At 46.9% G+C, this 27,875-nt stretch overlaps 1 protein-coding gene across 1 annotated transcript; it reads left to right on the top strand.

The window, feature by feature from the left end:
* LOC134399664 (disintegrin and metalloproteinase domain-containing protein 30-like) lies at nt 1-27,603 on the top strand. The gene is made up of 9 exons (XM_063127746.1): nt 1-191; nt 2,249-2,414; nt 11,989-12,078; nt 16,428-16,620; nt 19,678-19,786; nt 21,514-21,697; nt 24,251-24,328; nt 26,798-26,909; nt 27,584-27,603. The coding sequence occupies exons 1-9, from the start codon at nt 1-3 to the stop codon at nt 27,601-27,603; spliced, it is 1,143 nt and encodes a 380-aa protein (XP_062983816.1).
* The last annotated feature ends 272 nt before the right edge of the window (nt 27,604-27,875 follow it).

Genomic DNA, 27,875 nt, shown 5'->3' with positions numbered 1-27,875 from the left:
ATGTCCTTTGCTTTGACTTATTGTATACAGTCACAGGAGGATACGTTAAGTGATGGCTTAAATATCGCGCATCAGTTGGGTCATTCCCTTGGCTTTGGCCATGATGACGCACCGGAATATGCAGGCCACAACTGTGACTGTAATTGTGCTCAGAACGGCAAGTGTCTTATGGCAGCATCACTAAGCGATGTGTGAGTAGGGCTGCACTTTAACCTCTCTAGTGTTCTTACGATTTTAGGAAGCGAAAGAAAAACGGATCATGATCTTGTTTTCAAATGCTAATTGATGCCTTGACTCTTTTTGGGCACTTTTGGGCACATGCACCTGGAGGTTGTCCTCTACTCCCTGCTGTGGCAGAGGTCCCACCCATGTCACTGGACAGCAGAATGTCCCGATTCTGAAACAGACAGGTGTTGATCCTGTTCAGATGTCACAGCAGCATCTGGGTTAACCCATGAATTGTGGGAACACAAACAAGCTGTGCACAAGCCACTTCCTGTTTCCATTAATATGGCATTCCAGGGTTGTTTCTGTGATGTCCAAACAGGGCCACTTTAAGTTGTTCATGGGTTAAACAACCCCGAGTTAAATCACGACCTTTTCTTGGGTTAACTTGGGATTGATTAACCCATAAACAACCTCAAGTGCCCCTGTTCGGATGTCACAGAAACAACCCTCGAATGCAGCCTTTGAGGGTTGTTAATGGAAACAGGAAGCAGCTTGCGAGCAGCTCACGCACGGCCCTGCAATTCATGGGTTAATTAGCTCATGGATGCTGCCGTTAATGTCTGAGGGAGGCTAAATGTCCGTGGGTCTGGTTGATGCTTCAGTTTTTGCAAGCTATATTAAATAAGACAAAGAACTTCAAACGTAAGTGACAGATACTTTTAAAGTACAGACAAATGTTTCCCTTAATTGTCTACTTATTGCATTTATTGTCTACTAATACTAATATTCAAAATCCACAAAAGGTTTTTTTTTAATACATTCTCCCATTGTAGACAGGAGAATAAGAGCCATCCTGGATCAGAGCAAAGGCCTATAGTCCAGCATTCTCTAACCTCCTCGCCAGCTGGGACGGAGAGCTCGGGGGAAGAAGGCGGGGTGGAGAGCTTCTTCTGCTCTCCACCCCGCCTTCTTCAGCCGAGCTCTCCTCGCCGGTCGGCGAGGAGGTCTGTGGGTGGCGGCGGCGGCGGCAAAGACGTCTCTTCCTCGGCTCTTCCAAAGGCAAGTTACACGATCGCTGTCACGTCGCACTGGGGTCGCTTAGAAGCAGTGTCGGTACGACGTGCGGATTCCCCCTGGAATGTCCACAAGCCGGATATGGCTGCTATGTCACCCTCTCGCTCAGGTTCCCCAGCAACTGAGAGTCATAGGCCACAGCTAGACCTAAGGTTTATCCTGGGATCATCCAGGGTTCGCCCCTGCCTGAGCACTGGATCCCCTGTGTGTCACCTAGATGAACAGGTTTGACCCCTGGACGATCCAGGAATAAACCGTAGGTCTAGCTATGGCCATAGTGCCTCTGAGACTGGAGGTAGCATATTGCCATCATGATTGGCAGCCATTGATAGCCTTCTCCTCTATGAATTTATCTAATCCCCATCTAAAGCCATCCAAATGGGTGGCCATCACTATATCTTGTGGCAGCGAGTTCCATAGTTTGCCTATGTGCTGTGTGAAGTTCTTCCTTTTATCTCTCCCGGCTACTCGCGACTAACCCTAGCCTGAGGCCAGGGCTGCGGAAAAGCCGGGCCATAAGCAAATCCGCTTATCCCGGCTTAAGGGAGGTCTTAGCCCAGCCTGACCCCAGAATCCCCTATGCGTCATCTGGATGCACAGGAGGGAGACCGGGCCTCACACCGTGCTAAGACCTCGTCTAGCAATGGCCTAAGACAGATGCCTCCCTTCCCACGGAAGGATTTTAGCCTTCCTCTCTGGTCCCCGGAGGCAGGAGATAATCAAATGTTGAATGAATCCCTGTTCATCAGAAGAACAGGTAAGGATTTTTGCTGTCAGTCAAATGTCTTCTGGGCACAAAGGGGTGATGAATTAAATGTCATGCAGCAGTTGCTCCAGATGGGCCCCCGCATGGCCCTCCACTCACACACACACACACACATGCCCCAGGTAGGCTGTGTGTTTTGTTGAATGCCACCTTAGAAGGATTTGTCTTCTGAAAGACGAGATATAGATGAAGACAATAAATAAACACCACCCTACTGGATGGCACTTTCATGTCTTACAGAAAATGTCACAGATTGAGCAATTGCAGCAGGGTGATATATCACGATTTAATAAGACAACCAGGAAAAGAATGTTTACTGAACTTACCTACCGGAAGATTTAAACCGAAGATATGTGGAAACGGCGTCATTGATGAAAATGAAGAGTGCGACTGTGGACTTGATGAGGTTGGAAGTTAAGACTTTCAGAACGAATGAAGGAATTACTGATATGTGCATGTCTGTATTTACCTACCTTTTGAAATATTCTAGGACAAGGCTGCACAATCCTTTTGCCCCAGAAAGCTGCAGTAGGTGAACGTGCCCTGTAGGGGGATGTTTTAACCTCACTCCCCTCTCATAGAATCATAGAATAGCAGAGTTGGAAGGGATCTACAAGGCCATCTAGTCCAACCCCCTGCTCAATGCAGGAATCCACCCTATCATCTCAGTGATCCTGTGCAAGATTACTGTGTAATACTACAAACGAGAAGGATCTTGGAATTGTTGTAGATCACAAGCTGAATATGAGCCAACAGTGCGATGTGGCTGCAAGAAAGGCAAATGCTATTTGGGGCTGCATTAATAGAAGTATAGCTTCCAAATCACGTGAGGGACTCGTTCCTCTCTATTCAGCCCTGGTTAGGCCTCATCTAGAGTATTGCGTCCAGTTCTGGGCTCCACAATTCAAGAAGGACGCAGACAAGCTGGAGCGTGTTCAGAGGAGGGCAACCAAGATGATCAGGGGTCTGGAAACAAAGCCCTATGAAGAGAGACTGAAAGAACTGGGCATGTTTAGCCTGGAGAAGAGAAGATGGAGGGGAGACATGATAGCACTCTTCAGATACTTAAAAGGTTGTCACACAGAGGAGGGCCAGGATCTCTTCTCGATCCTCCCAGAGTGCAGGACACGGAATAATGGGTTCAAGTTACAGGAAGTCAGATTCTGGCTGGACATCAGGAAAAACTTCCTGACTGTTAGAGCAGTACGACAATGGAACCCCCGAGGCAGCTCCGAGGTGGATCAGGGCTGCTTCGGGGGCTCCAGATCGACCTCCAAGATGGATTGGGGGGTCCCTGCACAGCCCTAATTTCTACCCCGTGGAAACTGTCATTTTAGCCATCAGGACTAGTAGTCATTGATAGCCTTCTCCTCCAGGAATTTATCCAACCCCCTTTTAAAGCCATCCAAATTGGTGGCCATCGCTACATCTTGTGGTATTAAGCTTTAAATTCATTTAAAGCGCATATAAAATCAATACAACATCAAAATAACAATCAACAGATCTGAAAAATTCTTGGTTTAACGTTCAACTGGGTAGGCCTGCTGGAAGAGATTAACTTTTATGGGTGTCTTAAACTCAGAGAGAGAGAGAGAGAGTTAAATTATGCCCCTTGCCTCTGCAGGATACTATTTTACAACTCCCTTAGGACAAGTATCTGTTTATAAAACTATGAAAAAGGTGATGAGCTATGGCATTCAGCAACTTTTTCTACCTTTATCAGGAAACAGAAGAAGAATTGATCCTGAGTTTATCCCTTCAAAGACAACCAGAACAGCCGCCCGTAAGTGAATAGAATATTGCTAGAATTACATTCTGCTCCATCACACCGGCGTTTTATCACACTCTCATCATGCCTGGTTTGTGGTTTTGCAACGCAGGACTCACATGACGCCGTCCCTGTCCTGCACTCATCTCGCCTCTTCCCCTCTCTTTTCTGTCTTACTTTGGAGCGGGAAAGTCTGGTTTATTTCCTCCGTGTGGGATTAAAGCGCCCTCCTGCCCCTGTGTATTGCTGTCCTTGCGCTATGTCCTTGGTTGGGGGCGTGTGCTTTGAACGTGTGCTTGCTGGCGAAAGAGGAGGGCGGGGCTGTTCTGAGCCAGTCGAAAGGGCTTTTGCTGCTCCAACCCCACCCTCCTTGCATGCTGAAATGGCGCCCAGTCTGACTGCAACATTCTTGTGTTTCCTCTCTCCCCCCCCCCTTGGGTGATTCTTCCTTCTCGGCAGACTTTGGACCGCGCAGCGTGTGGTTGGATCTACAACCTGTATGGGGGTCACTGTGGAGCATCTATTGAGGAAGGGCAACAGAGCCGCATTCCCCCCTCCCATTCCCATCCACCCCCAACCCTTTAAATCTAACTGTGCTGAAAGGAGTTTATTTCCAGAGCTTTCCCCCGAAAAGCGTTGGGAACAAGGCCAATCTTCTGCCTGGTCTTGTTGGTTCTCCTCCAAGTGTTCAAATGTAGAGCGTTCTTCTTCGCCAAGGGTGTAAGGAGCTGAGCTGAACAAGAGCCCAGAAGCTCTCCGCTGTGCAAATCCTGAGTGTGTTACTTGCCACTTCCAAACACACCTGAAGTTTTACCAGCAGGGAAGATGGGACGCCTCTCCATTTTGTTCTCTTTTGTTTCTTTGCAAGGTTCCCCTAATGGTCTCCATTTTAACGTGCAAAATCGGGCAAAGGGACCAGTCCCTCAAACGTTGAACTGTCGGCTGGATCTTTCCAAACAAACGGAAGCGCCTTGCTGTCTTCTGGTGCATTCCGTCCCCTTGACATTTGCTATTAGTTTCCCCTCTCAAATCTGGAAGGAAGGAAGCAAGCTGTAGATCGCAAGCTGAATATGAGCCAACAGTGCGATGTGGCTGCAAGAAAGGCAAATGCTATTTTGGGCTGCATTAATAGAAGTATAGCTTCCAAATCGCGTGAGGTACTGGTTCCTCTCTATTCGGCCCTGGTTAGGCCTCATCTAGAGTATTGCGTCCAGTTCTGGACTCCACAATTCAAGAAGGACGCAGACAAGAGCTGGAGCGTGTTCAGAGGAGGGCAACCAGGATGATCAGGGGTCTGGAAACAAAGCCCTATGAAGAGAGACTGAAAGAACTGGGCATGTTTAGCCTGGAGAAGAGAAGATGGAGGGGAGACATGAGAGCACTTAAAAGATTGTCACACAGAGGAGGACCAGGATCTCTTCTTGATCCTCCCAGAGTGAAGGACACGGAATAACGGGTTCAAGTTAAAGGAAGCCAGATTCTGGCTGGACATCAGGAAAAACCTCCTGACTGTTAGAGCAGTACGACAATGGAACCAGCTACCTAAGGAGGTGGTGGGCTCTCCCACCCTAGAGGCCTTCAAGAGGCAGCTGGACAACCATCTGTCGGGGATGCTTTAGGGTGGATTCCTGCATTGAGCAGGGGGTTGGACTTGATGGCCTTGTAGGCCCCTTCCAATTCTGCTGTTCTATGATTCTATGAAGATGGATGGTAGATAGATATAGATAGATAGATAGATAGATAGATAGATAGATAGATAGATTTCGGTTCTCTTTCTGCCACCAAAATGTAAGCATATGGAAAGAGGAGTTAAACTGATTTAATCGTATGTAGCTGGAAGACAACAAAGCCAGAGCAAGGTGGGGGAGGGGTCCCATGTCCATCATCCACCAATGAAGTGTTGGGGAAAGGAGAAGGGGCAGGGCAGGGCGGGCGCAATAACAGGAGAGCAAACAAGTGAAAAGAGAGTCCCCCGGCTTAGCTTCGATCGTGAGAGGGACCAGCACTTGCCCCGCTAAAGAAGGATAGGGAAGAAAAGAAACCTCTCGTGCAAGCACTGAGTCATTACTGACTCTTGGAGGGACGCCAGCTTTCGCTGACGTTTTCTTGGCAGGCCTTATAGCGGGGTGGTTTGCCGTTGCCTTCCCCGTCCGTGATTACCTTTCCCCCAGCTAACTGGGTACTCATTTTACCGACCTCGGGAGGATGGAAGACTGAGTCGACCCGAGCCGGCTGCCTGAAACCAGCTTCCACTGGGATCGAACTCAGGCTGTGGGGAGAGTTTCGGCTGTTGAAACTGCTGCTTTACCACTCTGCGCCACATGAGGCTCTCCCGCTAAAGAAACAGAGGTCAAAATCACGAGTGCATACTAGGGAAAAAAAGTAGGTGTGTGATGGAGGTCATTGTTCCCTCTGTCAGATGTTGCTGTATGTTGTGACGTATCCTGATAGTAGTAAGTGCCTCTGGCAGTGTGATAAGGTATACGCCTTACTGTCCTTATTAACACATTGAAATTCTGTGAGCCCTAATTTATATAGCAGTAGAAAATAATAGCCATTGGACAATCTCTACACAGTATGTTCTGATTTTGGTATGAGGTAGCTTCTTACAAACTAGAAAGCAAAGACATTAAATACACTTTTCATCTTGAATAATACAGTCCAACTCACACCTCTTCATTACTCAAATAACTCTGTGACCGAAGTGATAGGGTTTTATGATCCAACACTCTTTCTTGGGAATACCACCCAGGTCATCTTAGTTTTCATAAGTTACCCAGAATTAAATGAGAATTACCCAGAATCCAACTATTTTCAGTATTTGTGTGTCTTCTCTTTAATGTGATCACTGCTATTTACATATTTATGTCAAATGGTTAATTATTTTATTTATTTATTTTATTTATTTATTACATTTTTATACCGCCCAATAGCCGAAGCTCTCTGGGCGGCTCACAAAAATTAAAAGTATAATAAAACAACAAACAGGTTAAAAAGCACAAATACAAAATACAGTATCAAAAGCACAACTAGGATAAAACCACGCAGCAAAATTGATATAAGATTAAAATACAGAGTTAAAACATTAAAATTTAAATTTAAGTTAAAATTAAGTATTAAAATACTGAGAGAATAAAAAGGTCTTCAGCTGGCGACGAAAGGAGTACAGTGTAGGCACCAGGCGGACCTCTCTGGGGAGCTCATTCCACAACCGGGGTGCCACAGCGGAGAAAGCCCTGCTCCTAGTAGCCACCTGCCTCACTTCCTTTGGCAGGAGAAGGGAGAAGGGCCCCTGTAGATGATCTTAAGGTCCGGGCAAGCACATATGGGAGGAGGCGTTCCTTCAGATAACCTGGCCCCAGACCGTTTAGGGCTTTAAATGTCAATTCCAGCACTTTGAATCGGGCCCGGACCTGGACTGGCAGCCAATGAAGCTGGAAAAGGACTGGCGTAATGTGATCTCGCCGGCCAGTCCCTGTTAGTAAACGGGCTGTTAAATGCTTAATGTTTAATTAAGCATTTTTAGTTGCTCTTTCCTTAACATTTCATAAAAATACCTCTTTTTATTTTGAGGGAGATGGGTTAACAATTTCTCAGTAGCCTTTCTGGCAATTCCAGTCAAACTAGATCAGCTATTTTCTTAAAATCTTTGAGAATACCACATCAGTTTTTCACTGTGTAGATATATGTAAATTGATCTCATCATTGATTGGCTGAAACTTCTTTTTTCTTTTTAAACAGTGGGCACAAAGATCAGAGGACGAATATTCATTTGCTAACCACCCACAATCCAGAGACATGACTGTAAGTTGTTGATAAAATATTATCAAATGACAGTATTTATTTTTGCAGAGGGATGCTTGCTGCTATTTTAACTCATTTAACCTTACCTGTATGTCTTTGTTCTTTTTGGACCTTTGTATAAGTTACCAATTAACAGTGCACTCTTACGTGTGTTTACTCAAAAGTAAGTCCCACCTAGGAAAGCGTGCCTAAGGCAGCAGCCTAAATACAAAAGAAAGGAGTCTTTTAAAAGCATAACAAGTTTCATACACCTAATGAGGCAGCCTAGAAATATTTTTAGAGCATCAAGAGATAACTGTTTTATCACACGCCTGCTACTGCCCACTTACGGATGTTCATGGGTCCTTTTGATGACATTGACCGGCCTCCCGCTCCTTCCACTAATTTTTCCATTGCAAAATAGACCCCTTTTAATTTGCCCTTTTTTAAAAAAAAAAAAAACATGGAATGTGCTGCCATTTCCTGCTGTGTGCAGGAAAAGCAGCGCGATAGAAACGGGCCCTGAATGGGCCGTGTGGCTGTTGCTGCTTCCTCTTTCTCTCCCCGTGTAAAGGGACCGTTGCTATTGTGGGACAGCAGGAGGCCAGAGCAGTGGTAGGGAAACACAAAAATCTACCCCTCTGATTGTCAGGAATTGACTTAGAAGAGATTAAGCAGCAACACAGCAGCTTCAGCATTTGATTCTTCTGCTGGGTTTTTGATCTCTGTCCCTCCAGGAAGAAAATATACTCACGACAAGTATAGCTTTTCTTCAGCAAAGATTTTACTGAGGTATATAACGTCTTCTGTACAAAATACATCCAGCATACATGACATCACCAACCAGCATCCACCCACACCATCATTACATCTGTACAACTTTATATCCATTTCATACATGGTATTGCACACAGTTTCATCAGCCAATTATTCAATTCGCTGTTAAGTCAGGAGGCCTTGACATTTTACAGTCCGGTAAAGCAGCAGTTTCTGCATCCGAAACTCTCCCCACAGCCTGAGTTCGATCCCAGTGGAAGCTGGTTTCAGGCAGCCGGCTTGGGTCGATTCAGCCTTCCATCCTCCCGAGGTCGGTAAAATGAGTACCCAGCTAGCTGGGGGAAAGGTAATCACGGCCAGGGAAGGCAACGGCAAACCACCCCACTATAAGGCCTGCCAAGAAAACATCAGCGAAAGCTGGCGTCCCTCCAAGAGTCAGTAATGACTCAGTGCTTGCACGAGAGGTTCCTTTCCTTTCCTAATGATGTGTAACACCTGTAGAGAAATCGAGGATCCAGAGATTGTGCCAAAGTCCATTTTTCTTCTTCCAGGGCTTAACCCTCTGTGGGTAAATTTTCCAACTCTGACACTGATCACAATAAACAAATCAATAAAATACAATTATAAAATCCAGATGAGGGTGCCGGCAGGTCCATTGGAAGTGGCGCATCAAATCCCCCTTGTTCACTTACTTCCTTAGATTATGTGACCATGAGCTCCTGCAGAAACATACATAAAGTTATATCACTGTCAGCCAACATGAAATGAGGTATAAACTTCTAAGCTAGGGAAATGCTTCAGAAAAGTTCCTTATAATGAAGGTTGTGAGCCTTGTTGCGGTCAGGTAAACTTCTCTGCTCGCTCTCTGTCTTCCAAGTCTGTTGGGGAAATTAGCTCTAGTGCCAGGAGTTCTTTCCCTTTGATGTGTCCCCGGTGTTGTTCCTTGAGACAATTTGCCTTCTTTACAGCTGCTGCTCACTGGGTGGACATTTTCATCGAGCTGTCCACCACAACCTTGTTCAGTCACCGCCAGCTCAGATCCCATCAGGTTATACTTGAAGTTGGAATTTTTTACCTCAGCGTCCATCACTTTATACTTGCTTACATTGAACCGCATCTGCCATTTGGATGCCCACTCTCCCAGCTTGGAGAGATCCTTTTGGAGCTCTTCACAATCTCTGTTCGTTTTAACAACCTTAAATAATTTGGTGTCGTCGGCAAACTTGGCCTCTTCACTGCTCACTCCTAATTCCAGATCATTTCTGAACAAGCTGAAAAGAATTGGTCCCAATACCGATCCCTCTGGGACCTCACTATTTACTTCCCTCCATCGGGAGAATTGACCATTCATCCCTACTCTCTGCTTTCTGTTCTCTAACCAGTTACTGATCCATAAGAGGACCTCTCCTCTTCTTCCATGGCTGCTAAGTTTGCTCAGGAGTCTTTGGTGAAGGACTTTATCAAAAGCCTTTTGGAAGTCCAAGTAAACAATGTCTACCACATCACCCCTGTCTACATGTTTGTTGACAATTCTCAAAGAACTCTAAAAGGTTAGTGAGGAAGGATTTACCTTTGAAGAAGCCGTGTTGATACTTTTTCAGTAGGGCTCACTCTTCTATATGCTTGCTAATTTTTTCTTTAATCGTGCTTTCAATCAATTTATCCAGAACAGACACTAAGCTAACTGGCCTGTAATTTCATAGAATCATAGAATCATAGAACAGCAGAGTTGGAAGGGGCCTACAAGGCCATCGAGTCCAACCCCCTTCTCAATGCAGGAATCCACCCTAAATTTTTTGGATCCCTTTTTAAAAAATGGGGTTAAACTGGCCTACTTCCAGTCCTCTGGTACAGAGGCTGATCTTAGGGACATGTGGCATATTTTGGTTAGAAGATTAGCCATTTAGTATTTCAGTTTTTTGAGAACTCTAGGATAGATACCATCTGGGCTTGGTGAGTTATTTTCCTTCAATTTGTCAGTAAGGTTGAGAACTTCATCTTTTGTCACCACTAGTTGCCTCAGTTTGTCAGATGTCCTTCCTGAAAACTTCAGTTCAAGCGCAGGTATCTGTCTTGTATCTTCGGCAATGAAGGAAAATTATGGATTGAACTTCATTTTATTTCCTTTTAAGCAATCCAATATGAATCCCAAGCACCAGTTTTGCGCTTCTGCTGCCTCCCCTGAATCAGATGTAATGGAGAGGTAGCGATAGGTGTCATCAGTATATTGATGGCATCTAATTTGAAATGGGATCAAAAACCATTGAGAAATCCATGAAAATGAACACTGACGCACTATCTTTGTCCCATTTATTATTTATTTATTGTTTATTACATTTTTATACCGCCCAATAGCCGAAGCTCTCTGGGCGGTTCACGAAAATTAAAATGATGAAGAGCATAATAAAACAACCAACAATCTAAAACCAAAAAACAAAACAAAATACAATATAAAAAGAGAGGCCAAGCCAGTTTCTGTGCCAAAACCAGACCTAAAACTCATCTGGAATGGACCCAGATGATCACTTACATTTCATACAAGAGAGCCTGGAATTGTGTGGCAGCGGTGATCAGACCCCTGATCATCCAGGCAACCAGGATGATCAGGGGTCTGGAAACAAAGCCCTATGAAGAGAGACTGAAAGAACTGGGCAGGTTTAGCCTGGAGAAGAGAAGATGGAGGAGAGACATGATAGCACTCTTCAAATACTTAAAAGGTTGTCCCACAGAGGAAGGCCAGGATCTCTTCTCGAGCCTCCCAGAGTGCAGGACACGGAATAACGGGCTCAAATTAAAGGAAGCCAGATTCCAGCTGGACATCAGGAAAAACTTCCTGACTGTTAGAGCAGTGCGACAATGGAATCAGTTACCTAGGGAGGTTGTGGGCTCTCCCACACTAGAGGCCTTCAAGAGGCAGCTGGACAAGCATCTGTCCGGGATGCTTTAGGGTGGATTCCTGCATTGAGCAGGGGGTTGGACTCGATGGCCTTGTAGGCCCCTTCCAACTCTGCTATTCTATGATTCTATTGAAAAAGGAAGGAAAGGAACCTCTCGTGCAAGCACTGAATCATTACTGACTCTTGGAGGGACGCCAGCTTTTGCTGACGCTTTCTTGGCAGGCCTTATAGCGGGGTGGTTTGCCGTTGCCTTCCCCGGCCGTTATTCCCTTTCCCCCAGCTAACTGGGTACTCATTTTACCGACCTCGGGAGGATGGAAGGCCGAGTCGACCTAAGCCGGCTGTCTGAAACCAACTTCCGCTGGGATCGAACTCAGGCTATGGGCAGAGTTTCAGCTGCAGAAACTGCTGCTTTACCGCTCTGCGCCACACGAGGCTCTATTCTATTCCCCTTAAATGGTGTATAGCTCTCAAATCTCAATTCAGTTTTTCACGAATTATTGGAACAAAAAGTGCTGGTGTACATGGAAGGATAGGGCATAATTCCCATAAAAGACCCGGAGTAATAATATATTTTATTTCTTAGCCAGCTCCTTCCTCTCTCTTAGCAGCAGGGCTGAATCGGTTAGACATCGTCATTGAATTTGCAAAGCAGCCGGCAGATACAATATATGTGCACATGCTATGGCGCAGTTAATGTTTGAAACTGCACATAAAATACTGTATTGGTGAGATGCTGATCCCTCTATTTGCAGGAATGCCGAAGGCACAGTTGTTGCCAAAAGAACTGTACAATCAAACAGGACATTGACTGCATTTATGGACTCTGCTGTGAGAAATGTAAGGTAAGATAAAAATGCATCAGGCATTGGGTGGGGGTGGGGATTCAGGGTCAGGGGGAGCGGGGGAGCCTTTATTTTTTTTAAAAAACCTACCTTTTTCGGTGGTGCGCTCCTGCGCACATGGCCCTTTAAGGGGGAAAAAATGGCGGACGCGACGGGGCTTTCCCTTGCCCCGTTGCGTGTCACATCTGGAAAAGGGCGACGGCGTGCGCTAGCTGTAGCGCGCCATCGCCCCTACTCCCAACCGGATTATCTCGTAGGTCTAGCAAGGCCCCGAGTAAGTGCTGAGCCAACCTGCCTTTGTTTCACCTTAGTAGGTAGACCCACCAGCCTGCTGGGAGAGGCAGTGTGGTGTACTGCCTCTCACCCAATCCCACCCAATCTCACCCAATCCCACCCAATTTTGATGACACAAAATTGGGTGGGATAGCTAATACCCTGGAAGACAGAAACAAACTTCAAAGTGATCTTGATAGGCTGGAGTGCTGGGCTGAAAACAACAGGATGAAATTTAATAGGGAGAAATGCCAAGTTCTGCATCTAGGAAATAGAAACCAAATGCACAGTTACAAGATGGGGGATGCTTGGCTCAGCAATCCTACAAACGAGAAGGATCTTGGAATTGTTGTAGATCGCAAGCTGAATATAAGCCAAAAGTGCGATATGGCTGCAAGAATGGCCAATGCTATTTTGGGCTGCATTAATAGCTTCCAAATCACGTGAGGTACTGGTTCCCCTCTATTTGGCCCTGGTTAGGCCTCATCTAGAGTATTGTGTTCAGTTCTGGGCTCCACAATTCAAGAAGGACGCAGACAGCTGGAGCGTGTTCAGAAGAGGGCAACCAGGATGATCAGAGGTCTAGAAACAAAGCCCTATGAAGAGAGACTGAAAGAACTGGGCATGTTTAGCCTGGAAAAGAGAAGATTGAGGGGAGACATGATAGCACTCTTCAAATACTTAAAAGGTTGTCACTCAGAGGAGGGCCAGGATCTCTTCTCGATCCTCCCAGAGTGCAGGACACGGAACAATGGGCTCAAGTTACAGGAAGCCAGATTCCGGCTGGACATCAGGAAAAACTTCCTGTTAGAGCAGTGTGACGGTGGAATCAGTTACCTAGGGAGGTTGTGGGCTCTCCCACACTAGAGGCCTTCAAGAGGCAGCTGGACAACCCTCTGTCAAGGGATGCTTTAGGGTGGATTCCTGCATTGAGCAGGGGGTTGGACTCGATGGCCTTGTAGGCCCCTTCCAGCTCTGCTATTCTATGATTCTACTGGTTAGAGTGTAGGACTGGGACTTGGAGGATCCTGACCCTTTTTGGCCATGAAGCTCACTGGGATGATTTTGGGCCGGTGACCTCCTAGGACTCTTGCAGAGATAAAACGGAGAGGAAGAAGACTACGCGAGCCGCCTTGGGCTCCTTGAACGAACGGCAGGATATAAATGCCAACAATAAGAAAATGTCCCATTGGGTGCCCTCAGCTCCTGCCACACTCACAGTCATGGGAGCTGGAAGGAGGACTTAAAGGGAGCTTATAAAGGAAGTCTGGCTCAGGTTAGGGTTGACCCAGAACCTGTTCAGCTCCTGTGAACTGACGAGGCTTCCTCATACTGAGTCAGGCCAGGGGTCCATCTAATCCAATACTGCCTATCTGGACTGGAAGTAGCTCTCCAGGTCTCCAGGAGAGATCATCTTTCTCATCACCAGCTACCAGATGGTTCTAACTGGAGTTGCCAGGGATTGAACCCTGTAGGTATGCAAAGCATGTGCTCTCCCACTCGGCTATAAACTACACACACACACACACACACACACACACACACACACACACACACACACACACCCCAAACCCTTTCCCTTTTGTGTTGGCTTATATAGGGTGACCATATGAAAAGGAGGACAGGGCTCCTGTATCTTTAACAGTTGTATTGAAAAGGGAATTTCAGCAGGTGCCATTTGTATATATGGAGAACCTGGTGAAAACCCCTCTTCATTACAGCAGTTAAAGCTGCAGGAGCCCTGCCCTCTTTTAAATCTGGTCACAGTATAACTGCAGTATAGCTCCTGTAGCTTTAACTGTTGTGATGAAGAGGAAATTTCACCAGGTGCAACATGCATACAAATGACACCTGCTGAAATTCCCTTTTCAATGCAACTGTTAAAGATACAGGAGCCCTGTCCTCCTTTTCATAGGGTCACCCTAGCTTATAGAGTGTGCCCTATACACTCCATCAGATAGGGTGACCATGTGAAAAGGAGGACAGGGCTCCTGTATCTTTAAAGTTGCATAGAAAAGGGAATTTCAGCTAGTGTCATTTGAATGCATGTAGCAGCTGGTGAAATTTTGTCTTCATCATAAGAGTTAAAGCTGCAGGAGTCCTGCCCTCTTGACCAGATACAAAAGAGAGGAGGGCGCCTGCAGCTTTAACTATTGCGATGAAGAGGGAATTTCACCAGCTGCTGTTTGCATACAAATGATACCTGCTGAAAATCCCTTTTCTCTACAACTGTTAAAGATACAGGAGCCCGGTCCTCCTTTTCATATGGTCACCCTTGGAGGCCATATGGCTCGGGTCCAGGTTATCTGAAAGACCATATTCTCCCTTATGAGCCTGCCCGTGCTTTGAGATCTTCTGGAGAAGCCCTTCTTTCAGTCCCACCTTCTTCACAGGCACGCTTGGTGGGAACATGGGAGAGGGCCTTCTCGGTGGCTGCTCCAGTGCTTTGGAACTCTCTTCCCGGGGAAGCTAGGCTGGCTCCCTCCTTGATGGGCTTTCGGAAGCAGGCAAAAACTTCTTTGTTCTGGCAGGCCTTTGGAGAATAATCCGGCCCTCCATCTATGTGAGGGACTTGTAAAATTGTCGTGTATTTTAAACCTTTAATGTTTTAATATTGTATTGTATTTGATTTTAATTTTTGTACATTTCTTTTCCTAGGTTTTAAAATGTGTATGTTTTAAATTTTGTAAGGCCTCCTTGAGGCCCAGTATTGGGTAAAAGGCGGGATACATCTAAATATAATAATAATAACAACAACAACAATAATAATAATAATAATAATAATAATAATAATAATAATGTGACTGTGATTGGATGAAACGGGATCCCAAACATTCCATTCTTCCTCTTCGTCAGCCTTCCTCAACCTGGGGCGCTCCAGATGTGTTGGACTACAACTCCCAGAATGCCCCAGCCAGCTCTGGGGCATTCTGGGAGATGCAGTCCAACACATCTGGAGCGCCCCAGGTTGAGGAAGGCTGCTCTACGTAATGTGTGTGAGCTTCTTGCCTTCACTGCCCTAAGGGGCTTAACTCCATGTTCTATGTGGAAGTATGCACTCAAGCCCCATGGCCTTCCCCCCGCCCTGGCTCCATTCCTCGCTTCTCCCCCTGCTTGAAATGGGCGTTTGCAAGGGCCCGCGCACCTTTTTAATTTATTTATATTTATTTTATTTATTGCACTTATATACCGCCCCCATAGCCAGGGCTCTTTAATTAAGATAAAAACGAGTATACAAAATTTAAAATTCTAACACAGAGAACGTACACACATAAAGCATTAAAAATCGTTGAAAAAAAACTAAACATGTGGGTGATTAAGATGTGCTGCCATATGCCTGGGCAAAGAGGAAAGTCTTAACCTGGAGCCGGAAAGATAGCGGCGTTGGTGCCAGGCGAGCCTCGTCAGGGAGATCGTTCCACAGTCTGGGGGCCACCACTGAAAAGGCCCCGTCCTTCATTGCCACACTCCGAGCCTCTCTCGGAGTAGGCACCCGGAGGAGGACCTTAGATGTTGAACGTAGCGACCGGGTATATTCACGTCGGGAGAGGCGTTCCATCAGGTATTGTGGTCCCAAGCCATTTATAGGTCAAAACCAGCACCTTGAATTGGGCTCGGAAACATACAGGCAGCCAGTGCAAGCGGACCAGAGCAGGTGTTATATGGTCGAACCTTCTGGTTCCCGAAATCAATCTGGCCGCTGCATTTTGCACGAGCTGCAGCTTCCGAACCGTCTTCAAAGGCAGCCCTATGTAGAGCGCATTGCAGTAATCTAACTTGGAGGTTATCAATTCAGGAGTCCACAGCACAAGCTACTTGGGGAAGGCCGCACTGGGGCATAGAAATGGTGAATAAGGAAAGGGTTGTGCATTCCTTCCCACTGCTGATGCGCTGATCTCTCAGTCAACCCCACATCACCTACTTTAAAAAGAAAAAGATAAAAACAAGCAACATCAGGGCTTTAAAATGTGTCACATGTATTTCGTCCCAGCTGTTTCTGACGGAAAAACACAATTGCCGAGTTATGCTTTTCGAGAACGATCAAAATCAGACACTTAAATTATTGTTTCCAACAGTTTTTAGAAGAGGGAACCCTGTGTAGAGCGCCTGTTACTGAGTGTGATCTTCCGGAGTACTGTAATGGGACTTCTGCCAGTTGCCCGGCAGATGTACATAAGCAAGACGGGATGCCATGTGGCACGGCTGATACTTGTTATACGGGGAAGTGCCTTAGCCTCCAAAAACAATGCACAGATATCTTTGGCCACGGTAAGTCTGGCTTTTTTATTACCAAAAAATACTGTAGACGAAGGCTGGAGTCAATCCAACCTCCCTGCAAGGTAGGCCCCGGACCAAACGTCCTGTTGTCCCCGGCCACCCCTCACCCTCGCCCACTTTCCAACCGGGACGAGCCAGAGATTCCTGGAATAAAACACACACACTCAGCTTACGGGCCAAAACAAGTTTAATACCATTCAGCTAAAACTAACACGTAAGGTTTTGGCCAGAGGTAGCAGCAAATGGGAAAGAGGGGAAGGAGGACGGGAAGGAAGGAAGGAAGGAGGTTAAAGGATGGATCACAAAAGGAGGATGTACTAGAAGCAACAGCTCCATCTAAAAGCTGGGCTGGATCTACACTACTGCTTTAAAGCACTATAAAACTGTTATAAAGCGCTTTAAAGCAATAGTGTAGATCCGGCCCTGCAAACACACAACCCACCCCCAGCCATAAAAGCGGCTAGCCTTGTCTCAGGAAATCCAGACATTTAAAATAAACAAAAAGACCCCAGCTTACTCCAAGCAGCCATCCCAGGCTGACTTGGGTGTTCGCCCTCCAAAACTAGAACAGAAGATTTTCATCCCAAACAGGATCCCCTTTTTATCCCTTTTTGGATTTAGGGCCCCATGACCTTGCTGAACCAACCCCTAGCTCGGCCTGGCTCTTAACAACCCTCCCCTCTTGGGGAGGGCTTCGCCCTCTCTCTCACAACTAAACCCAATTATCCTAATGACCTTGCAGATAACCTGCAGGTGACAGACCCAATATGACCTTGGAGTCTCGGCGCCGAGAGTTCCACACTCCCACCTCCACTTAACATACCATCTTGGCTACACAGCACATACCAGAACAGATACAAAGCAGAAAGAATAATACAATTAAAAAGCCAGTACACTTAAAGAGCCAGTACAGCCCATAAACCAGCAAGGCCCCATGTTCTTCACAAATACCTGCTTCTTTTCCTAATCTTGAGGTTCTGACCATTTCATACCGAAGGGCCATCTGGGATCAGGCGTTTGTGGACCTCCATGTCTCCTATTTATTTATTTATTTATTTATTTATTTTATATACCGTCCCATAGCCGAAGCTCTCTGGGCGGTTTACAAAAATTAAAAGCAGTGAACATTAAAAAAAGAATACAAAATTTAAAACCATCAAAAAAAATATTAAAACAACAGTATAAAACAGTATTCATTTTAAACAACAACAGTTCTGGGGTCCGTTAAAAACAAACAAACTTAGCATATGTTGTTAAATGCCTGGGAGAAGAGAAAGGTCTTGACCTGGCGCCGAAAAGATAACAATGTTGGCGCCAGGCGAGCCTCATCGGGTAGATCATTCCACAATTGGGGGGCCACCACCGAGAAGGCCCTCTCCCTTGTTGCCATCCTCTGAGCTTCCCTCGGAGTAGGCACTCGGAGGAGGACCTTAGATGTTGAGCACAGTGTACGGGTAGGTTCATGTCGGGAGAGGCGTTCCATCAGGTATTGTGGTCCCAAGTAGGGGTGTGCACGGACCCCCCACTCCGCTTCACTTTAAGATCCGCCATTTTCGGATCGGCCCGCTCCGCCCCGCCCCCACTCCGCCTGTGCCCACTCCGCTTCGCTCGGAGCTCCGGATATGGATCGGAGCTCCGGTCCCCCCCCATAGGGGGGGGGTTACCGGGCCCTGCTGCCATCGCCGCCCATGCGGCGACAGCGGCAGAGCCCGGTAAGGAGGAGGGGGGCCTTACCTGCCTCTGTCCGTGGTCCGTCGCCGTCTTCAATTGAGCCCGTGGCACTTGCGGCCCAGACTTCCTGCTGGAACCACAGGCTCAATTGGAGACGCTGACGGACCGCGGACGGAGGCAGGTAAGGGAGAGGAGGGCGGGGGGGTTACCGGGCCCTGCTGCTGTTGCCGCATGGGCGACAGTGACAGCGGCAGGGCCCGGTAAACCCCACTTACCTTTCCGGTGGAGCTCCGGATCGAGGCGAAGGATCCGCCTTCACCTCGATCCTCTTCGCCACGCTCCGCCGGCCCCCCAATCCTCTTCGCCTCCGCCTTAAGGGCAGGCGAAGCCCCCCGCTCCGCTACTGCTTCTCCGGTCCGATTAGAAGCGGAGCACATCCCTAGTCCCAAGCTGTGTAAGGCTTTATAAGTTAAAACCAGCCAGCAATTTACCAAAGTGGATTTCAGCTTCCATACTAATGTTGGCGATAGATCAGTTGCTGTTTCAGCTGGCATCCTCTTCCTCCATTGTCACTTTCGCTGTGGCTCCTGTCAGGGGAATTCAGAACACACAAGACATGGAGAAGGGGAGTGGATTCTGAACTCTCAAGTATTTCTGTGACCAGCAGGCTTGGCCTTTGCCTCTCCAGTCAGCAACGAAATTCACAGATCCTTTGGCAGAACAGAATGCAGTGTGGGGGGAACTGTAGGTGTACTAAGTACATTGGCCACAAGGTCTCTTATGTGCTTTTCCACCACATAATGCTGTTTAAACAGTAAAATCTTTAAAATCACTTTGGTGGCTGCCAATTAGTTTCCGGGCGAAGTATAAAGTGTTGGTTATCACCTTGAAAGCCCTACATGGTTTGGGTCCGGGCTACCTGCGGGATCGCCTTCTCCCGTACAATCCGCCCCGCACACTCAGGTCCTCTGGGAAGAATCTACTTCAGCCAGCCAAAACTAGGCTAACAACCGTTACCCAGAGGACTTTCTCTTCTGCCGCTCCCAGACTGTGGAACGGCCTGCCGGAAGAGATTCGCCAACTTAACAGTCTTTTAGTATTTAAGAAAGCTATAAAGTCTGATCTCTTCCGGCAGGCCCAGTCGAATTTTAAGATACTTGAGTGATTTTTAAATATTGTATCGGTTTTATATGTTTTTAATCAGTTTTATGTATTTTATATTTTTGTATTCAATGTTGTTCCAGAGGGAGAAGCAGGTAAGAAATAAATATTATTGTTGTTGTTGTTGTTGTTTAGTTGTTTGTGTGGTTTTTATTTGAGGTATCCCTATACCACCTTTCAGCCCAGCATTCCCTTTCACGCCTTTCTCTCCCGCAGGGACGCGGCCGGCCCCACTGATTTGTTTCAAGCAAGTGAACATGCAAGGCGATCGATCTGGCAACTGTGGCAAGGAGAGATTTCTGCGGTTCAAGAAATGCAATGAAGAGTAGGTTGTGCCCGTGAGCAACTGTCCGATTAAGAACACGGTTCTGTTCCCCAGCGGGCTGGCCAGGTTTCGGGATAATCCCCCGCCCTGCCGTCATCCCAAAACCATTAGGCCATTTTAAAGCACTGTGTAAAATAGTTGTGACGATGCCTTCATTGGGGCCGCTACTTTGCGCCAGCATCAACCGGGGACCAACCAAGCAGGACACGGTGCAACAGCACCCTCCCACCCATGTTCCCCAGCAACTGGTGCACACAGGCTTACTGCCCCTTGATAAAACTAGCTAGACCATCACTCCCTTCACTCCACATTCACAGAACACCCCTCCTTTTACTGCAGAACCAATGCTGGAGCGATTCTGAGAAAAACCCAGCCAATCCTCCGCCATTGCACTTGGGCATTGGTGAGATTACAAATAGGGTGACCCTATGAAAAGGAGGACCGGGCTCCTGTATTTTTAACAGTTGTATTGAAACTTCGTCCATTTTCTTCCGCTGCCCCTAATGCCTGGAACGCTCTTCCAGAACATTTGAGAACTACAAGTTCAATCGCAGTTTTTACAGGTCAGCTAAAAACTTTTCTTTTTTCTAAAGCTTTTAAAACTTGATTTTGATCTGACTTTTATACTGTTAGTTTTACTCTCCCCTGTGCCTGTTTGGTGCATTCTCTTCCCCTTCCTATTGTTTTATTATGATTTTATTAGAATGTAAGCCTATGCGGCAGGGTTTTGCTATTTTATTGTTTTACTCTGTACAGCACCATGTACACTGATGGTGCTATGTAAATAAATAAATAAATAAATAATAAAAGGAAATTTCAGCAGGTGTCAATTGTATACATGGGGAACCTGGGGAAATTTCATCTTCATCATAACAGTTAAAGCTGCAGGAGCCCTGCCCTCTTTTAAATCTGGTCACTCTAGTATAGCTCCTGCACCTTTAACTGTTGTGATGAAGAGGGAATTTCACCAGGTTCCCCATATATACAAATGATGCCTGCTGAAATTCCCTTTTCTCTGCAAGAGTTAAAGATACAGGAGCCCGGTCCTCCTTTTCATAGGGTCACCCTATTACAAACCACTAGCTGTACCCGGCGTAACACACGCCGTTGTAGCATATCCTAAAGTTTATTAATTAAATATCATCGCGGGGGCGCAGGCTACTTGGAGGTCGCCGATACAGTGCCGTCTGGGAGACCTGGGGGGCAGGGAGGTTGGGGGGAGGGGGAACAGGTGTCCCCCTCTCCCTGGGGTTCCTGTCAGCCTTGGGCCGCCCGCCCAGCTCGTATGAGATTAGGCCGGGGCCTGGGCTCGCAGCAGGCGAGCGGCCTCCTACCCGGCCACCAAGGGCCCCGGCCGTGCCTCGCTCATGCTCCGGACCGTGGCACTGCCCCTTTTGTGTGTGGGGAGGGGGAGCTAAGAGGCAGAAAGGGGGGTAGGATTACCTTGGAGAGCCCGGAGGAGTCAGGCGAGGGGCTTAGCAACCTGTATCAGCTGACATTACACATTACTGTTGCTTAGCAACCTGTATCAGCTGACGTTACACATTGTTACTGTTGCTTAGCAACCTATATCAGCTGAAGCCTTTACGGAAACATACCTAAGCGTTTTATAGATAGTTAGATAGATTTGAAAGTTGTTAGTCCTTGAAGCAAGAGGCTTCTTTCTATCCTATGGTGGTCTCCAGTAGCTGTAAGGTGTTTCCCCCTCCTCCTCGCTTTTCTTTCAGAGATGTCCCTTGCGGAAGGGTCCAGTGCACCCATGTGAGCAAACTTCCAAAAATGCCAACCGGACAGGGAGTAGTTCAGACCACAGTGGAGGATACGTTGTGCTGGGGTACAGAATTCCATCTTGGAGAGGATGTGTATGATGTTGGAGCAGTGAGAGATGGAACAACTTGTGGCATCAACAGGGTAACTTCAGCGGGACTCCTTGCCTGCCCTTGATTGAACAAGAGGCCTAGTTTGGGAGAGGACTTCTCTCTCTCTCTCCCTCTCTCTCTCTCTCTCTCTCTCTCTCTCTATATATATATATATATGGGAGGGATTTTTTTAAAATCACATCCTGCCTTCACTTTCCTTGTAAAATGTCTGATGCAGCTGTCAGATTTTAAAACAAATCACAATTAAAATTGGAAAAATATAAATAAGAACAAGTAAAACAGACAGTAATAAGAGAACCAGGTATACTGTGCTGGACAAGTCTTTCGGTAAACTTGTTCTTTTTACTAGTAAGTGTCCGCTAAGCGTAGAGTCTGTTCAGTACACACCTCTTCTGCAGTGGGCCCTCTGAGAAAGTACAGCTGCCACATTTTGACATAAGTACATGCTTCTACCACAGATTGAGGTCTTCTGGTTTGGAGCAGAAGCCCAATTTGCACTGTGCTAAACTGCCATGCTTTAGGTTAAGGGGTTTAAATAAATTCATGGGAGATCAGGGCATGTCTACACCTCCTGGCGATCCAGGAGGGAGTGGGGAGGATCTCGCGATATGCTGATCGCAAGATCCTCCCCTTGTGTTCACACGCGGAGCACGACATCCAGGCAGGAAGGAGGATGTCGTGACCGCCATTTTTTTTAAAAAAAGGACAGGACCTGCACCGCAACTGCGCTCCAGCGCAAAATGCAATTCAAAGTGCTGGTATTGACATTTAAAGCCCTAAACAGTTTGGGGCCAGGTTATTTGAAGGAACGCCTCCTCCCGTATGTACCTGCCCAGACCTTAAGATCATCCACAGGGGCCCTTCTCCATGAGCCCCTGCCAAAGGAAGTGAGGCAGGTGGCTACCAGGAGGAGGGCCTTCTCTGCTGTGGCACCCTGACTGTGGAATGAGCTCCCCAGGGAGGTCCGCCTGGCGCCTACACTGTACTGCTTTTGTCGCCAGCTGAAGACCTTTTTATTCTCTCAGTATTTTAACACTTAATTTTAACTTAAATTTAAATGTTACTGTTTTAACTCTGTATTTTAATCTTATATCAATTTTGCTGCGTGGTTTTATCCTGGTTGTGCTTTTTATACTATATGTTGTATTTGTGCTTTTAACCTGTTGGTTGTTTTATTATGGTTTTAATTTTTGTGAACCGCTCAGAGAGCTTCGGCTATTGGGCGGTATAAAAATGTAATAAATAAATAAATAAATAAACAAATATAAGTTGTTGTTTTTTTAAAGCCCCGACCCTGCTCCCCTCTCCACCCTTGATGGCCATGGAGCGCTTGAAGAGCTCCGTGCCCTGTGCCTGGTTCCCGGCTCTTCACATTTGCTCGCAAGGAGCTGGGACAAAACCAGGATGGCCGCCCACACCTCCTGTGGTCTCTGGACAATCCCAAGACTGCAGGAAAAACCAAGAAAAAGGCGTATGGCGATATCCCGGGGAAATGGAGGGATCCTCTCTCCCTGTTCCCAGGATCCCTTGTGCGTCATGTGGACGTTCCCCAGGATATCGCCTGGTGTAGACTTGCCCTCAGCCTTTCAATGGCTACTAGTCGAGGTGGCTCTTTGCTATCTCCAAGTTCAGCAGCAGGTCTCTAAATTAGCAGTTTTATTTATTTATTTATTTATTTATTTGCGTTTTTATACCACCCAATAACCAAAGCTTTCTGGGCGGTTCACAAAAATTAAAATCATGAACAGCATAAAAACAACCAACGATCTAAGAACACAAATAAAAATACAATATAAAAAGCACAACCAGGATAAAACCACACAGCAAAAATTGATATAGGTTAAAATGTGGAATTAAAACAGCAAAGTTTAAATTTAAGTTAAATTAGGTGTTAAAATACAGAGAAAATAAAAAAGGTCTTCAGCTGGTGACAGAAGGAGTACAGTGTAGGCGCCAGGCGGACCTCTCTGGGGAGCTCGTTCCACAGCCGGGGTGCCACTGCAGAGAAGGCCCTGCCCCTAGTTGCCGGGGAACACAGCAGGAGAGGGCCAGATGTTTTATGGCTGGTTGTTTTTTTAACGAAACAAAGCAAAGAAGCTCCTTGAAGTGTAGTGGGGGCTGGATGGCGTGGTTGAATGTGTGGCATTACAGGAGTGAAGGGTGTGGGAAGTGCAGCTCTCTGTCCAGCAGAACCCACCACCTGCTTCTCTTTGGAGATAATACCTGTACCCAAGGGAACATTTGCCAGAGATCACAGGCTTCATCCCACACACCCGTTTCCCTCGAATTATCCCCGTAGCGTAAAGAATCATAGAATAGCAGAGTTGGAAGGGGCCTAAAAGGCCATCGAGTCCAACCCCCTGCTCAATGCAGGGATCCACCCCAAGCTGTTGTTGTTGCTGCTGGCTAAATCACACCCCAGGCAGCAGCGCTCCTAAGATCCTTTGCATACCAGGAAAAGGGTTTAAGGGGGAGAAATGTAAAAAATCATTAAAAAAATCAACCGTCTTCTAAGTTGTCAGCATTGAGGCTTTCTGGCTGCTTATTTATTCTTATTATTAACATTTTATACCTCCTTTTCTAGATATGCATAAACAGATCATGTGTCCATCGGGCAGTTCTGAAATACGATTGTGATTTCTCAAAATGTAACAACCGAGGGGTAAGCAGCCAAAATTAAAAAAAAAAGGGGGGGGGGAGAAACTATCATCCCTTGAGCCCCAAGCAGGTTAATGGAATGTTGGCATTTATCTCTCGACCGTAGCGTGCTTCTGGACAAGGTTTTTATTGCGCAACCGCCATGCCTCATTCTTAGAGCGTCATCAGACAAGCGCTTGTTACTTACTGCCCACTCCCATTTTTTCACGGGTCTTTTTGATGACAGTGTCCACCTCTCGGGTGTCTCCTGCTCCATCTGCTCATTTTCCCGTCGCAAAAAAAGACCTGGAAAATCCAACTTTGTTCAGCTGTCGTGAAACGTGCCGCCATTTCCTGCTGTGTGCAGGAGAAGCAGTGGGATAAAAAACGCCCACTCTATGGGCCACATGGTCATTGTTTACTTCCTCTTTCTTCTCCATTTGAAGAAAGAGGAAGTGTTGTGGGACAGAAGTGGGGTGTGTGGAAAGCGACATTAAGGAAACATGATTTCTCCCCCATCTGATGACGCTCTTAGAATGTCATGGGTGTGGGGGTCCATTTATAATCCTCCTGGGTTTTCCCACTGCTGTTTCTAGCTGTGTGTTTTTTTAACCGCAGAAAATATCTGCACACGGAATATCTGCACAAGTGCTCTGATTATTAATTCTAAGAACCCTCCTTTTGAAAGTACTCCTTGTTTTGGAGATTAGACAAAGAGAATTTGATTCTTTGAGCCAGGGTGATATTGGCATGGTATGGAAACAGCCTTCTGAGAGTGCAGGACCACTTGCCTTTCATCATTTATTTATTTATTTATTACATTTTTATACTGCCCAATAGCCGAAGCTCTCTGGGCGGTTCACAAAAATTAAAACCATAATAAAACAACCAACAGGTTAAAAGCACGAATACAAAATACAGTATAAAAAGCACAATCAGGATCAACAGCTGGTGTACAGGCAGGGTAGAATCATAGAATCATAGAATAGCAGAGTTGGAAGGGGCCTCTAAGGCCATCGAGTCCAACCCCCTGCTCAATGCAGGAATCCACCCTAAAGCATCCCTGACAGATGGTTGTCCAGCTGCCTCTTGAAGGCCTCTAGTGTGGGAGAGCCCACAACCTCCCTAGGTAACTGGTTCTGTTGTCGTACTGCTCTAACAATCAGGAAGTTTTTCCTGATGTCCAGCTGGAATCTGGCTTCCTTTAACTTGAGCCCGTTATTCCGTGTCCTGCACTCTGGGAGGATCGAGAAGAGATCCTGGCCCTCCTCTGTGGGACCACCTTTGAAGTATTTGAAGAGTGCTCTCATGTCTCCCCTCAATCTTCTCTTCTCTTATTCCCCCCACCCTTCAGTGACATCTTCCCAAGCTTTTGCTAGCAAGAATATGCTCGGCCTCTCCTGCCCCTCCAACTCCTCAGTCCCTGGGGACTGCTCCCCACAAGAACTGCTATACTTTGGTAAAAATAGTGCAGAAGAGCAAACACCCACCTCACTCCTAGGGAACTGCCTTCATGGCGCCGCGTTGGCGCCATTTTTATTTTATTTATTTTATTGTTGCATTTATATCCCACCTTTTTTCCTCCAAGGAACCCAAGGCAGCTTACGTAATCCTCCTCTTCCTCTCCACTTTATCCTCACAACAAACCTGTGAGGTGGGTTGGGCTGAGAGTCTGTGACTGGCCCAAAGGCACCCAGTGGGTTTCCATGGCCGAGTGGGGACTAGAACCCGTATCTCCCAACTCCCAGTCCAACACTTTAGCCACTACACCACACAGGCTTTGAGGAAAACCCCGTGCTTTCATTGCTGCGGGGTGGCAGTGGGTAATGGCGATGCAGGAGGCCCTGCGGGCTTTTTGGTAGCCATTTGGCTAGCTGGGCCCACACCCTGCCCGTTGCCCAGGCTTCCTGCATCCAATCAGGGTTCACCTTCAGCCTGGGAACGCCTCCATCTTGACGCGAGAGCGAGGTCAGACAAGGGGGGCCCCATAGTGACCTCGCTCTAGCGTAAAAAATCAGGATAAGTCCCTGAATTTTTTAATACGCAGCTTTGCGGGAAAGCCCCGTGGTGGTTGCAGGTCAGCGGCCGCATCGTATAACTGACGCAGTGCCACCACGGGGCTTTTAAAAGCCCTCAGTTAAAACGGTTCACACACCCTATTTCAATCACTTTTTCTTAACAAAATTCAAGGAAACACTGACCATGGCCGGATCTACACTACTGCTTTAAAGCGCTTTATAACAGTTATAAAGCGCTTTAACTGCTTTAAAGCGCTATAAAACTGTTATAAAGCGCTTTAAAGCAATAGTTTAGATCCGGCCCAAGAAAGCTGATGCTCCCACGCCCATGCGTGGGGAAAGCGGTGATTTAAACTTAAGTTTGTGGCTCTTCTCGACTGACATGACTGCTTGTCTGGGGGTATTTGTCCTAGCAGGGGGTGAATGCACCAGGGGCTTATTTTCTAGCTCCTGCTCATGTACTTGGTGTTTTTCAGCTGTGCAATAGCAAGAGAAACTGCCATTGTCAGTATGGCTGGGCCCCTCCCTTCTGCAAGATCACAGGATTTGGAGGAAGCGTTGACAGCGGGCCGCCACCGCACGCCAGCTGTAAGTACCCTTCCTTTCTCTTCTTTTCGTTGGTTCTGTTTTGTCCCTTTTATATGAAAGGGCTTTTGTGATTTCCAGGCACTGAGGAGTTTCCCCCTGTACTGTTGGTGTCTTGGGACATTTTCTTGAATAGTTCAAGAGGATGAGTTCAAGAAGGACGCAGACAAGCTGGAGCGTGTTCAGAGGAGGGCAACCAGGATGATCAGGGGTCTGGAAACAAAGCCCTATGAAGAGAGACTGAAAGAACTGGGCAGGTTTAGCCTGGAGAAGAGAAGACTGATGGGAGACATGATAGCACTCTTCAAATACTTGAAAGGTTGTCACACAGAGGAGGGCCAGGATCTCTTCTCGATCCTCCCAGAGTGCAGGACACGGAAGAACGGGCTCAAGTTAAAGGAAGCCAGATTCCAGCTGGACGTCATGAAAAACTTCCTGACAGTTAGAGCAATACGACAATGGAACCAGTGACCTAGGGAGGTTGTGGGCTCTCCCACACTAGAGGCCTTCAAGAGGCAGCTGGACAACCATCTGTCAGGGATGCTGTAGGGTGGATTCCTGCATTGAGCAGGGGGTTGGACTCGATGGCCTTGTAGGCCCCTTCCAACTCTGCTATTCTATGATTCTATGATTCTACCCTGCCTGTACACCAGCTGTTGATCCTGTATGCACTGCAGCTCATTTCAGGCTGTGGTAAAAGTGTGAATGTAAGGAGAATGGTTCCACTCAACCATATAATCCAGTGTGGTGTTGTGGCTTAAGTGTTGGACTGGGAGTCGGGAGATCTGGGTTCTAGTCCCCACTCGGCTGTGGGAACCCACTGGGTGACTTTGGGCCAGTCACAGACTCAGCTCAGCCTACCTCACAGGGTTGTTGTTGTGAGGATAAAATAGAGCGGAGGAGGAGGATTTTGTACACCGCCTTGGGCTCCTTGGAGGAAAAAAGGAAAGATATAGAATCATAGAATCA

Source organism: Elgaria multicarinata, chromosome 5 (genome assembly GCF_023053635.1).
Source record: "Elgaria multicarinata webbii isolate HBS135686 ecotype San Diego chromosome 5, rElgMul1.1.pri, whole genome shotgun sequence".
Taxonomy (NCBI): Eukaryota; Metazoa; Chordata; class Lepidosauria; order Squamata; family Anguidae; genus Elgaria; species Elgaria multicarinata.
This window is presented reverse-complemented; position numbering and strand designations above follow the sequence as displayed.